Below are 13739 nucleotides of genomic sequence, written 5' to 3' on the forward strand. Positions count from 1 at the left end.
TGGAATAACATAAACAGCAGTTTAGACGTAGGACTGAGGTCATCTAGGTCTCTACTGACTATGTTAGACTTAATTAGTTTTGCCAGCTAGCTCAGAGGTCATTAGAAACTTTCTCGAATGAACAGGAAGGGGTTAACTTTCCTGAATAGACAAGAAGGGATTAGTTTCTGACAACCGCATAAACATGACAACTTTGCTCCCTCAGAATAAAGAGTATATCTCTAGTCGTGTGAAAACAATAGACAGTTATTTCACTCAGTCAATCGTGCATGCTTAATTTCACCAGCAGTGCAGAGAAATAGAGAGACGGACATTTTCAATAAAAGGTGTTATTTATTGAGCAGTCTTCTGTCTCATGCAAGAGAAATGAATTGCCACAATTGCAATACTTATCATAAAGTAAAGTGCGTACAGTAAAAGGAGCATTATGAAATAATACTGTAAAAGCATTGATATGGTTTCTTAGCCATATGATACTTTAAAACGGATAAAATATATACATACATAAAAACATTGACTAACGTACTCAACTGGTGCTTCTAAGATACGCCTACCCCGGTGTACCTGACCTAAGCCTAATACGTGGGAAGGAGTAAGTAAATTGCAGTTTAAGTTAAGTTGTTTTTTTGCCAAGAATCTGAATCAAGAATTCTTTTAAGGGTTTAGTCAGCTCCGTACCTTGGTAATAGAATGTAGGAGGTCTTGTATCTCTCTCTCAGGACTCGATCTCCCAGCAACCCGCAAGGGTGACTGGAAACACCGGAGCTGGATTTCTCGGCTTGAGAAAAGACAGCGTCTCTCTCAGTGCGTCAAATGGGGAGGTCGGCTTCCTTCGGCACTCGCATCAGCTGGGCGTCGGGTAAGTAGATAACCGCTCTGCTCCAAACCACCGTGAGTTTGCTTAAGGCAACTGTTGGTATATTTATACCGGAAAGGTGCCGGGTTTGACGCAAGGTTGGACATAAGACGTCACTAAGAACTAACAGTTCTTGTGCAAATCAAAACAAAAGCAGGGGGATTTCCCGGGCTGCTGGAGGCTTGGTTTGTTTAAAGAACGCGTTGTACTTTCTAGGAGTCTATGGGAGTAGCCTTGCCGTATTTGGACTGCATGGGCTATGACTAGATATGGACATGATTCCTATGCCTTTATAAGGATATGTTTTGTTATAACCACATAAGGGGATGAATCAAGGTTATCTTGATTAGGGTCCTAGATAGATTCACAACAGGGGAGGAAGTAGAAGGGGGTAGAGGTGGTGGGGGGAGATCATAGGGGTCATACGGGGGGTTTATTTAAAAAAACATACCTTCGCCTCTGGTCCCACGTCGCGTCTCCTCTCTCTGCTCCACACTGGAAGCAGGTAGCCTCCCTCTTCTCCCCTACACTAATCATAAAGCTGCAATGGCAACGTTGTGATTGGCTGGGACACCGATCACTTAGGCGTCTATAGAGAGGCCGTTTTCTCCATGCAGGCTGCATGGAGAGTGAGTATGACTGGTGTGGTCGACCCTGGGGCCGACCAAACAGCCAGCTCTGACAACAGTGGGCAAGCCACTCCTCCCCTGTCTGGAGCAGGATCGCTCACCTGCCCACCCCCAACCAAACCCTTCTGCTTTCTCGCAGTGTGAGAAGCAGAAACATAAAATGGTATTCATATTACCATTTTATGTTTCTGCTTCTCGCACTGCAAGAAAGCAGTGGGGCGACGTTCCTCCGCCCACGTGCAAGTGCAGCCCTGATACCTCTATGCTTTGTGTATAAACCAAGGGCTCTCTGAGGCTACCATGGTGGGCCTGCAGGCTTTTCAAGAACAATAAATAAAACTTTGTAGAGTAGGCAGGCAGATCAAAGATAAAAGCCATAGAAACAATGCACATTGTTTCGTAAATTAACATGATTGTGATGAGTAATATTCAGGTGATTTTAGTGGCACAGAGAAGGTGAAGCTTCCTAAAAGAAGGGATAACTATGTATTTTTAGGAAATATTTATACTCCATCCATTACCGTCTGAATTCAGAATATTTTTGTATATGTCTGTGTGTTATTGTCACATCCTGTAATGTTCAAAATGGCGTATGGTATAGCACACAACTGCCAGTACTAAGACCTTGCACCGCTGTAGGCTGTCTGAGATGTGGTATCTGATGACTTTGTTTAATTGACCTGGGAATTCGGTCTAAATCATGCAATACATTATTCTAGAAATACCAGTGTGATGTACGCACTGAAAGAGATTGTAATGTAATTTCTTGAAGTAATTAATATTCATACAGTCATCACTACTTTGAAATGAAAGTCTTCATTTATACAATTATATGGTAGGCTGTATTCCTTGGATTATTGAATATTGGTTGTTCAATTATATTGTAGGACACTTTCCCCTGATGAAGGGCTTGAACTGAAATGCATTGGGATTTGTGAAAAGAATTACGTTAATTTACTATCAATGTGTGATGATCCAACACGATAAATACAAATACTTCAAATTGAATAAATGAAGACTTTCATTTCAGAGTAGTGATGACTGTATGAATATTAATGACTTCAAAAAATGACATTACTATGCCAACCAGGAGTGTAAGGTGGGGACGTTGCCCTTGTTTAAGACAACGCAATATGTGTGGTTATGATAGATCAGAGAGCGATACCCACCTGCACCCAAAACTGATCTACACATAAGAACAACCTTTCACAGTACGTTAATAGGAGTGCCACAACTTATGTCTAACTTCACTTAACAATGAGTAACAAAAATCATTTTGTTGTAAATAATAATGGAAATGTTCCGAAATATTAGACTGTGAATTAAATATTACTAAGGCCTGCGGAAGGGGTAGTGGTCTCAGAATGTCTCAATCACTCCAGTTATGCTCACTCTGTTAGACATGTACGCCCTTTTTCTCTCCATATTTAGTTCATCTGCATACGATGAACCTCATCTTGTTCCTCTTGAGCAGGGTTCTCCAAAGTCGGTCCTGGAAGGCCGGATCCATGCAAGATTTAGTATATTCCCATTTAGATAAATGTAGTTATCTTAAAAGTCTGGCATGGATATGGCCCATCAGGACTGACTTTGCAGCACCCTGCTCACGAGCACCCTCTGCTTAGTCCCTCATGAATGCACTACCTTGCATCTCCATCACTTTACCATCCCCCAAACATGCACAAGGCACATACTGACCTGTTAGCTCTGCATTTTATTCAGTGGCGGCTGCTATCGAACCCGGGGTACATGGGGGAGGAATTAATTTTAAAAGAGCACCTGCTTGGGTACGGCCGGCCTCTCTCCTTCTCCTCTTCTTCCTGTCTTAAGTCCCGTGGGCACAGAAGCACATATGCTCCAGACTCCCTTAGCCAATCATGACGCTGCTGTCACCAGCATGACAATAGCGTTGTGATTGGTTTGAGTGCCCCAGTTCGGCGCTTAGACAGGGAGTGGGAGTTTGTTGGTGGTGCCACCCAGGCTGTGCTATACGAACGGGTGGAGAAGATGCTAATTGCGCATGACTGTTTGGCCGGCGCAAGACGGCGGACCACACCATCATGCACACTTAGAGAGTGCCCACCACTCCTTCCCCCTGCTCTTGCCAGTCCAGCCCCACTCCACCCCACATGAAACTAACAGAGCCACTGCAGTACGGAAAAATAAAATGATAATATTGCGTTATTATCATTAACTTTTCCTTTTTTAACTGCTCAGGGAGCAGTACGGCGATGCTCCTCTGCCTTAGCGGCAGAGACGCCCCTAAATTTTTCTTGTCAATATTTTGACATCTATGTACCTCCTTCACACACTTTTGCACAGAATAACACTGCAACCGAAATACCCTACCACTGCTCTGTTTGGTCAGCAGAGAGGCCAAGGATTGGAAGACCCTGAACTCTGTAAAACATTTTTGACCCACTGAGAGGCACAGTGAGAAAGATCCTGACACCGCCTTCGGCCTCACTCCAGAGCAATCGTGGCCTGGAGGGAACACCTGAAGGCGGCCTAGTTCAAAGCATGCACTAAACAAGTGTAATATGATGACACACTAAAATTACAGAGAGGCAACATGCTGGAAATGGTTTACTTAACTTGCCTTCCTAATGGGGTTGAACATGTGAAATATATACAGAAACGTCATCACTGACATGGGTTACTTTAACGTTTTATTATATTATTTTTTCAGAAAGTATCAGTGTAAATTTCGGTAAGGTTAATGATATGAAAATAGGGCCTGAAAGGGACCCGTTTTGAGGTCCTATATTAATTACTACCGTGCCGGAGAGGACCCGGTCCTCTTAAAGCCCTGGGCGAAAAATGAAATCAGCGACTCCAGCCCACAAGGGCAGTTTCTGGCCTCTTAGCTGGCTCCCTGCTTAACTGGGCGCCACGCCCATGCCTGTTTCACGATACCGACGGGCACCACTGCCCCTGCGAGAGGGGCTGACTTGTGGGCACAGGGAGGGCCCCGAATGCGCTGCCCATGCAATTAATGGCCCAGAATTAGGGTCTTGCTGGAAAATGGCCCTGAGCGAGAGTGTGACGTGGGAGAGTCACTTAACAATAGCACAAGGGAGTCAGTCAACTGACATTAATGCCCCAGAGATAAACTATCAAGTTAACATAATGGCCTGAACTGACACTCAAATGTGAGATTTACGTCATTGAAGAAGTCTGATATTTGAAATTAGTGCCCCAGGAGAGAGGACCAACAAAGTGATTAAAGACCCCTGAGAACCAGGGCACACGCATGCCCTGCTTATCCCCCGCTAGCCCTGCCAAACGGGTCTCTTACCTCCATAGTGGTCCCAGAAGGGCACGTCCCCGTTGGGCAGGCTCAGGTGTGGCCCCTTGAAGCTGAACTTGTACTCAAACCTGCGATGAGCAGCGAGGGTCTCAGACTGGCAGAGGCGTGGGAGGGGGACGGCGGCCAGGAGAAGGGGAATGAACCCCAAGAGACTCATATCGCCCCCAGGAGCTGCAAAGACACCTGCCGTGTGCGGAGGGGGTGAGACGAGCAGGGGCTAAGACCCGGGAGCCGCCTGCGGGACAGTGAGCGGGCACAGAGCTGCACAGGGGATCCGACCGGCAGAAGCAGACCAGGCACTCCCTGATTGGCGGAGACCACCCCTCCTCTCCCCCCATCCAAGGTTGCCCCAGCCGCCACATCTCACCTGTCTCAGGAGAAACAAACAGTCGCGGAGCTGGTAAAAAAAAAAAAAAAAGTGTCGTGTTTTATTTAATGCAGCCGCCTTCTTTCTGCTTCCTAAAAATATCGTTTTGCTTATTGATTTTCAACGACGAGCCTGAGCACGCCTCGTACTATCAGCCAATAAAGTTTATTTCGGGTTTACAATCCCATACGACTTAAAATAAAGCAACACACTAGCATTCGAGATCCTATTTAAAAAAAAAATACAGATGATCATAAGACAAGACAGCAAACCTAAAAGTTGGACTGATAAAAAAAAGAGGAATTTTGAACGTGCATAAAGTGGCGCGACGTGTGCTAATAGTAACCGTTACACAGTGGCCGTTGCTACAATTACTTTTAAACACTGAAATCGCATCGTGCATAATCGAACGTGTTGCCAACTTCAATGGGTTGCTGGTTTACAGGCATGTGGCAATGGTTTCCGATAGCCATTTTTCTAAGGCTGGCGTGACAGACAATAAACCGGCTAAAGATAACAAGCCAGAGATTCTTTTTCAGCCACGCACCGGAAGTAGACCCAAACTGTCTACATTTCCATTTGTTCAAAGATGTATTTGCTTCCTCGTCACAACTAACAACACATATCACTCTCCAGTGTAACGGCTCCCTCCCCTAATCCAGAGCTGGCTCTTGGCATGCCACGCCTTTACCCTGTCTTGGCTTTATAGTCAGCGGCGCCGTGCTGCCACCGTGCCCCTAGAGCTGAACATTTTTATAAGGGGCATACAGTCAAGTTTCACAAGACTAAGCGTGACTAGATAGGCCAGTCCCAGTTTTTCTCAGAACTTTGGGGGTTGTAGTCTTATGGAACCCTGTGTAAAACCAAGACTACTACAGGTCCCAGAATTCTAAGACAAAACTCGGAATTGAACAAGCACGTGGGCAAGGAGGACTTGGAAACTATGATGGGAATCTTGGAAGCTATTATTTTGCGCATCTCCTACTCAAAACAACAACGATTCTGACTTGTAGATAAAGGAAGTATGGCAAGAGTGAAACTACCAGTCCCAGCATGCAATATACCGATGGCAGAAAGGCTATGCCTGCCTGTCTCATGCTTTAAGACCCCTTGTGGCGGCAGCAAAGATTGGTCAGAATGTTGACCCCCCCCCCTTACCACACTTACTTTACAGCTCACAACAGAGCTCATGTTTCGAGCAATGAACCCCACCACCCTCGCTCACCTGACTCCCCTACCAACCGAAACTCAGTGTCCTAAATAGTAAACTTCATCACCTTGTCCTAAATTAAGTGTATCGCTTTATACTGTCCATAATAAATCTGTAAAGAGGGCGCTGTTTATTGTGGGGTACTGTAACATGAAGTTTTTGTATATTAGGTGTTGTACATCCCTCCCTGTCCCCAGGACACTAAATCGTCAGCCCTCAGCTTTCATTTGCAAATCAATGTAACCAGAGGCGATAGTTCAGCTCAAGTAACCCAGACTAGACACCTAGCTGGCGGCCGCGGGATTCTGGGCGCGTTGGCAGACCTGCTCAGGACCAACCGAAACTTTGCCACTGGATTCAAGCTAGCCTGGCTGATGAGGGCTGTTAGCCCGAAACCGGTCCTAGGATGCTTGTTTCCGGTCCAGGGAAGACATAGCTTGACAGTTCGGGCAGAACTATTCCCATGAGGCACAGGGTCAAGACTGATTTGCATATAGCTGTGTCCGAACTGGGGCGGCAAAGTGAGCTAAAGAACGATGATGGATTCAACCCAGGTCTGTGACTGGGGGTGAGTGTCTGAAAAGTTTTAGCGCTCCGTCCATCATCTCCTTGTGTTTACTACAAGAAGATAAACACACCACAATACTCAAATTATAGACAATTGATAACACCAAGAAAAAAGTGTACCCATTTTCATTATTGTACTAGAGATTATGTACTGTCTTTTGACATGCAGTCAATATATTCTGCTGTAGGATTTGCAGAATTGAAACCTTTCCACAAAAATGAAAACTCTTTGGATTTAGGAATGTTCTTGGTGTCCCTTGTGTTTTCTTTAAATGTGGGTAGCCTTTCGGTCCCCACTCTGTTAGAGCTGACGCGCATTTCGGTGCGAAACTAAATGCAGTCAACCACCTTCTTCAGGGTGCAAAGACCAATAACATTACAGAAAGGAAAAAGGGAAGGTAGCTGTGGAGAGTTACCACTTGTAGATGAATAGGAAATATATAGCTCAATAATCAAGGAAAACAACTAAACTCTCATTGAATAGAACGTATGTACTTAGAAACCAAAAGAATCCAAAGAGAACCATCGGATTCCAACACCAAGACTGAATGTGACCAACATACTATGTGTGACAGTGATATAGATCGGAGTATGACCGTGATACACATTGACAAAACTCACCCGAGAATGTGTATAGGTGTGAAAAGGAAACCAAGAAATGAAAGTGATGAGGGGTAGATACCCAAGTATAAGCCCAACATATGAATTAAATATACATATCCATGCAGGTATTCATAAAAGCCTTACATCTTGTCTCAAAAGAGGAACACAGCTATCGAGGCAAATGGGAAAAATGGTCCCATAGTCAAGAATATGTTGCTAGAAAGAACAACAGACTTATTAGTGATCACAAGGCAACACATGAACACCAGATATCTGATGGTATAATGATTACATACCTAGTGTGGATAATGAAAAGCTCATAAATAACTTATGAGAAGATGGCCGGCATATAAAGAAATCATGATGGACGATAAGATCAGTTTTGCAGAGTATTAGATGTGATCCAACAATGATTCAGGTATATGATGTACAGTATCTCCTTTGATAGGTGATCCCACTCTCCTTACTGTATTATGTATACTCTCCAATGTTGCTCTTCACCATACTACTCAGGGCTAATACTCTGTACAAGTACTATAGGAGTGAGTTTTATTCTTCTTCTACAGCATCTTCTTGAGAAGGATACTCTACTGGATTTTTTAAATCTAAAATTTCTTGGTCGGCCATATCAACATAAATCTTGAACCCTCGTATTGTAACATTGGGTTTGAAGTCATAAAACGCTTCCTCATAAGATGTAAATGTTCCTATCAAATCTTCCTCTTTTTACCTTGGTTTAAAGAGCTGTAGGAGTGCTAAAAATAAAATTCTTTGTTTGAAGGATTATCATATGTAAATTTACAGTGATTAATTAATGTAGGTTTGGAATAATGTATTATTTAACTGTCTGTTCCCTGTACATGCATTTTCCCACTATGAACATCCTCAAGAACATTATTTCTGTAAGTATAAAATTGAGCTACTTCATATAGTGATAATGTTTCCAATTAAAGGCTTCTATTAGGATAGTATGTGTCTATTAAATTAGTTTTCATAATGTCCTTTTTTTCAGGATCAAAGTGAGCAAGATAGTCAATTTCTGGCAAACTCTTTAAAACTATTCTTCATGAGGATGCTAATCCTAAACTTTGCCATGTAAAAGCGTGACATTTAACATACAAACTGGAAGAGCTTAAACGGCCACACGCCTCATAACTGCTAACCTCTCTGTGAGATAGCATTTGAAGGCTAAATAGATACTGCCTTTTTGTTAAAGATCGCTCAGCAGAAATTTCTTCCCTTATTGCCTACGTCAGTTTTCTCTGCTTTAGTAATATATGAAGTCACATAAAGGGCAGTAGTTGAATTATCAGCAACAAATTGGATATCAATATTACCATTCCACATATGCAGTATTAAAGGGTTGTAGTCATTGATCATCTGTGATGCATACCCTCTTTTTAAATTGTATGTGTTTTTTGGGACTTTCCTTTAACAACATTACTAAAAGAAGGCATAAGATTATTCACTCTTCCTTTTTTTTAAATTTTGGTGCATTTTATATCCACAAGAGCATATGAATATGAGGTGCAACTCTCACTTGGTACTCTTTTCTCCAAAAGAAATCAACAACCTCTCCTAGGGATTTTTTTTGTTTGTTAGGAACTTTAGCATTGTTTGGAATTTTTGATTAAAAAATCTGTAAACATTTGCTGGATCTGAAGAACCTACTTCCTCTGGTGTTTTGACAGCCACATCTGGCAAATTCTTGTTAGGCTCAAGTAGAAAAGTGTATAAATCAACCCATAGGTATTCCATCCATACAGCTCAATGAAAAGGCACGTTGGTGGGCTCAAATTTCTCAACATTCAATTTAGTTCTCCATGTTTTATGAACCAATATTCATGTGTACTGTGTTGATATGCTATGATATGTATTCAATCAATCAATTATTCAGGGGATTGTAAAGCAGAACTACTCACCCGCGAGGGTCTTTAGGCGCTAGGTGGTGGGGGGCAGGTCCATTGAGTGCTGGGAACATCCAAAGAGCCAGGCCTTGAGGCCCTTCCTAACCTGGGGTAGTGTGGAGGTTTGCCGGAGTGGAGGGGGGGACGTTCCAGGCCTTGACTGCGAAGTAGGAAAAGGACTTTCCTCCAGTTCTGGTCTTGTAGATACGTGAGATGGTGGCCAAAGAGATGTCAGCTGATTGGAGGTATCTCTTGGGTGCGTGGATGGAAAGGCGGTCGTTTAGTTATGCTGGTCCGATGTTGTGGAGGGCCTTGTAAGCGTGAATTAGGAGCTTGAAGGTTATTCTTCTTTCGATGGGGAGTCAGTGGAGATCACGGAGGTGTTGGGTGATGTGGTGGTGTCGGGGATGTCTAGGATCCATCTGACTGCGGCGTTCTGGACTGTCTGGAGCTTGCAAAGTAGTTTCTTGTTGATTCCGGCATAGAGAGCATTGCCATATTCCAGTCTGCTACTGATGAGGGTGCGCGTGACCGTTTTTCTGGATTCGGGTGGGATCGATCTGAACATTTTTTGAAGTAGGCAGAGGGTGTTTAAGCAGGCCGTGGATACGGCGTTGATCTGGCAGTTCATTATGAGCAATTAGTCTAGTATGATGCCGAGGTTTCGTGCGTGATCCATCGGGGTGGGGAGCCACTGGTGTCGTCCCAGGCGGATGAGGTGGAGCCCAGGATGAGGACCTCTGTTTTCTTGGAGTTGAGATTCAGGCAGCTCTTCTTCATCCAGGTGGCGACGGCTATCATCCCTTCTTGGAGTTGTGCCTGGTAATGTTGGGTTCTTTTGTGAGGGAGAGGATGAGCTAGGTGTTGTCAGCGTAGGAGATGATGTTGAGCCCGTGGTATCTGACGATGATTCTGAGGGGGGCCATGTCGCTGTTGAAGAGGGGGGCTGAGGGAGGATCCCGGGGGCACTCCACATCTGGTCTCTGTTGGTTCTGAGAGGAAGGGAGGGAGTCTGACTCGATGAGTTCTGCCTGTGAGAAATAAGCATATCCAGTCAAGGGCCTTTCCGCAGATGCCGGTGTTGTGTAGTCTGGTGGCTAATGTGTGATGAGAGACGGTGTCGAAGGTCCCTGAGTGGTCCAGGAGGATGAGAGCTGCCGTATGGTCCTAGCCAAGAAGGGAGCGGATGTCATTGGTTGCTGCGAGGAGGGCGAGCTTGGTGCTGTGGTTGCTGCGGAATCCAGATTGGGAGGTGTCTTGGACATTGTTGGCTTCGATGAAGTTCACTAGCTGGGTTTTGACAGACTTTTCGATGACTTTAGCTGCGAATGGTAGCAGGGAGATTAATGAAGTTATATTCCAGGCTTTCGTCATCATTTTCCACTTTATTTAGGAAATGTTTAGCAGTTATGTTATTTTATCCTGTTCCACTTCACATGACATGCAGAGCAGCATAAGAGGTAACAGATAATTCAATTTCATACTGTAAAGTGAAATTATAAGGTATGTTTTGCCTGAAACATGAGTCTTCAGAATAAAGTCTTGTAGAACGATATTCTGATACAGAAATTTGAATAGGACAATCATCATATCGCCCTCTTTTTCCTGCTGGAAATAAAACTGGATAAGATTGAGCCTCTAAAGTTTATTCCCAAACACTAGCAGGATATCCTGTAGCCTCTCTCATTTGATAAACTTCAAAGGCATCACCCATTAAATCTTTTGAATGTAGTAGATGCATACTATAGTGCTTGTATATTTCTTCTGAGTGCTGTGTTATGTTATGTTATGCTATGTTATGTTATATGATTTGTAAAGCGCATGGCTATCCTGGCAAAGTGACGTTCTAGTGCTGACTGCCAGGAAGAGAGGAAGGGAAAGGAAGCTACCAATCAGCGAAAGAGCCAGGTCTTCACTGCCCTTTCTGAAGGCTAGAAGGATGGGCATGCTTCTGATGAAAAGAGGCAAAGACTTCCAGAGGGTCGGAGCAAGGACCTTTAATGAACGTCCACCTGCTCTGGTTCTGTGAAACCGAGGGACTCATGCCAGGTGGAGGTCGGCCGAGCATAGAGCACATGTCGGAATGTAGGGATGGCATAGATCACTCAAAATCCCTGGGCCTGAGCCTTCAAGAATTTTGTGAGCAAAGCAAAGCACTTTAACATGGATTCTCGGCTCTGTAGGCTGCCAGTGAAGGGGACGCAGAAGGCCGGAGACCAAGCAGTGGGTAAACAGCGTGCAGGCTGCAGCGTTCAGGGTGCGCTGCTTCCTTTTGGTCACAGCCCTATGAGCAGACCATTGCAATAGTCCAGCCTGGCTAGAACAGTGGCTTGAACAATCAGTTAGCGAGTGGGGTCCGGGGGGGGCGAACCAACAATATGGGGTTGAGGCCACGCAGCAAGCCAAAACAGGTACCTGCGACAGACTTGGCATTATCTTCAAAGGTAAGGACGCTGTCGGCCCAAATGTCTTTTTTTTTTGCCACGGATTTTGACAGAGGGGGAGCACCAAGCTTCGGAGGCCAACAATTGCTGCCCCGGGGATGAGAGTCGCGGCGCGAAGGTCCACAGATGTCTGTGCGCTCTCTACATTTTTAAATGCGCGCTACGGGAGGCATAGGTGCGCGCGTGCCCAGGTGCGCGGCTTAGAGTAAACAGTGGACTCGCTACCTATTAGGAGGATCTCAGATTTAGTGGAGTTCAGTTGGAGTCAATTAGCCTCCACCCAAGCAGAGTTGGCGATCTGGTCCTCCTGAAATTTAGCGGCAGTTAGCAGCATTTAGAGTGTTCCTGAGAAAGTTTATGAAACTGGCCTAGATTAGTTTCGTCTGCAAGTAGTCTGTCATTCGTGGTTATGAAGTCCTTAATTTTAAAATTCCGGTAGTGTATGTTATATAAGTATAAAATAGCATCTTGTACTTTTGAAATGTTTATTAATTTTTGCCATTTTTAAAATCTTTGTTGGAACGTCATAAACTAATTCAACTTAAGGTTCTTCTAATTTACGGTGAACACTTCTCAGTCACTATATATTTTTTAATGTGATAGAAAACAAACTTTCCTTTGTGCGCAAGGACTAATTCTTGAGCTGGAAGTGTTCCTAATTTAGGTTGCATTCTCATAATAGTTTAAAAAGGATGTCAAGTTTGAATTAAGATAGTTTCAGATAAATTCAAATATTGTAATCCTGCAGTTATAGGGTAAACTTCAAAATTATTCCAAATTGCATGTTAAGGCTTAAAGACAATAATAACAAACAATTTGATTGCAACAAACATCATATCTGTTTTCCAAAATAAGATACATAGCAAGTTTTCTCCAACCTACTCTATCGTCTTTTTTTCCATTTTTTCCAGTAAACCTATATTTTTTAAGTGTTTTCCATAATGTGTGCATCTATAGTAAATGCATACTTTATTTGGAATTTCAGCAATGGTTTCATGGAGTAGCAAATAACCAGATTATACTGTTTCACATCCATAATTCTATCATCCATTGTAGTTTCTGAATATAAGATATGTGTCTTCTTCAAACTCACCAACAACGTTTTTTGATTCTATTTACTTTGCAATTGATAGGACCTTTTCGGGATTAGACTGTAGTCAAACATCATTAATTAGCTCCAATTGCATTCAAAGTATAAAGTTCTTACACACTTTCGTATAGTGGACTGATAAATTGAAAGGAAATTAATGTAATGCAAGGTGGAATTACACGTATCTTTTGTAAGGCAGACTAAACGATGGCCTTGCAATTGGGTAATATTGTTAAATGGCCATTGTCTAATGTTTGCAAAAGTTTAATTTTACCTTGCAATTTCTTTTATGTTAATACGAATAAACTTTAGAAGTATTTCTATATATTTTGTCTCAGTTTTGCTTATTGAGATGCAATTCCATTGGTAACAAAGATTTATGTTTCTTTTTTCCAGATAATCCTGCTGTGAGTGATCCATGACATTGGTCACTTTTTTTCTCTAAGCCAACAACACATACATGCATAACTTCATAGAAACATCCTTCATTGTTTACAGATAGGACCCATTTAGTATATGCATAGTAACCTTCATCATGAAAGTATGGTTCACTCCTGGACCTGTGTCTTACCAGTCTTCAAACATGTTTGACAAATTCTAATTATTCAAACTTTTTTTCCTAACATATAATTTAAAAGTTAAAATTAAAAGTGTGATTGTTTTCATGCGATTCATTGTTAAAATAAATAATTTTCTTTTCACTGTGACAGCTTCCCCCACAATTAAGAGACACATATTGCTTATGTTAAAGTTTAC

General features: G+C 43.0%; 1 protein-coding gene across 1 annotated transcript in view; it reads right to left on the minus strand.

The window, feature by feature from the left end:
• Nucleotides 1–5057, minus strand: part of LMAN1L (lectin, mannose binding 1 like) — a 362659-nt gene extending 357602 nt beyond the window's left edge. The window contains exon 1 of the mRNA XM_078685130.1: nt 4784–5057. Within this exon, the coding sequence (XP_078541256.1) occupies nt 4784–4952 (169 nt within the window). The 5' untranslated portion in view covers nt 4953–5057. The remainder of the gene's footprint in view (nt 1–4783) is intronic.
• Nucleotides 5058–13739: the final 8682 nt, after the last annotated feature.

Source organism: Lissotriton helveticus, chromosome 3_2, assembly GCF_964261635.1.
Source record: "Lissotriton helveticus chromosome 3_2, aLisHel1.1, whole genome shotgun sequence".
Taxonomy (NCBI): domain Eukaryota; kingdom Metazoa; phylum Chordata; class Amphibia; order Caudata; family Salamandridae; genus Lissotriton; species Lissotriton helveticus.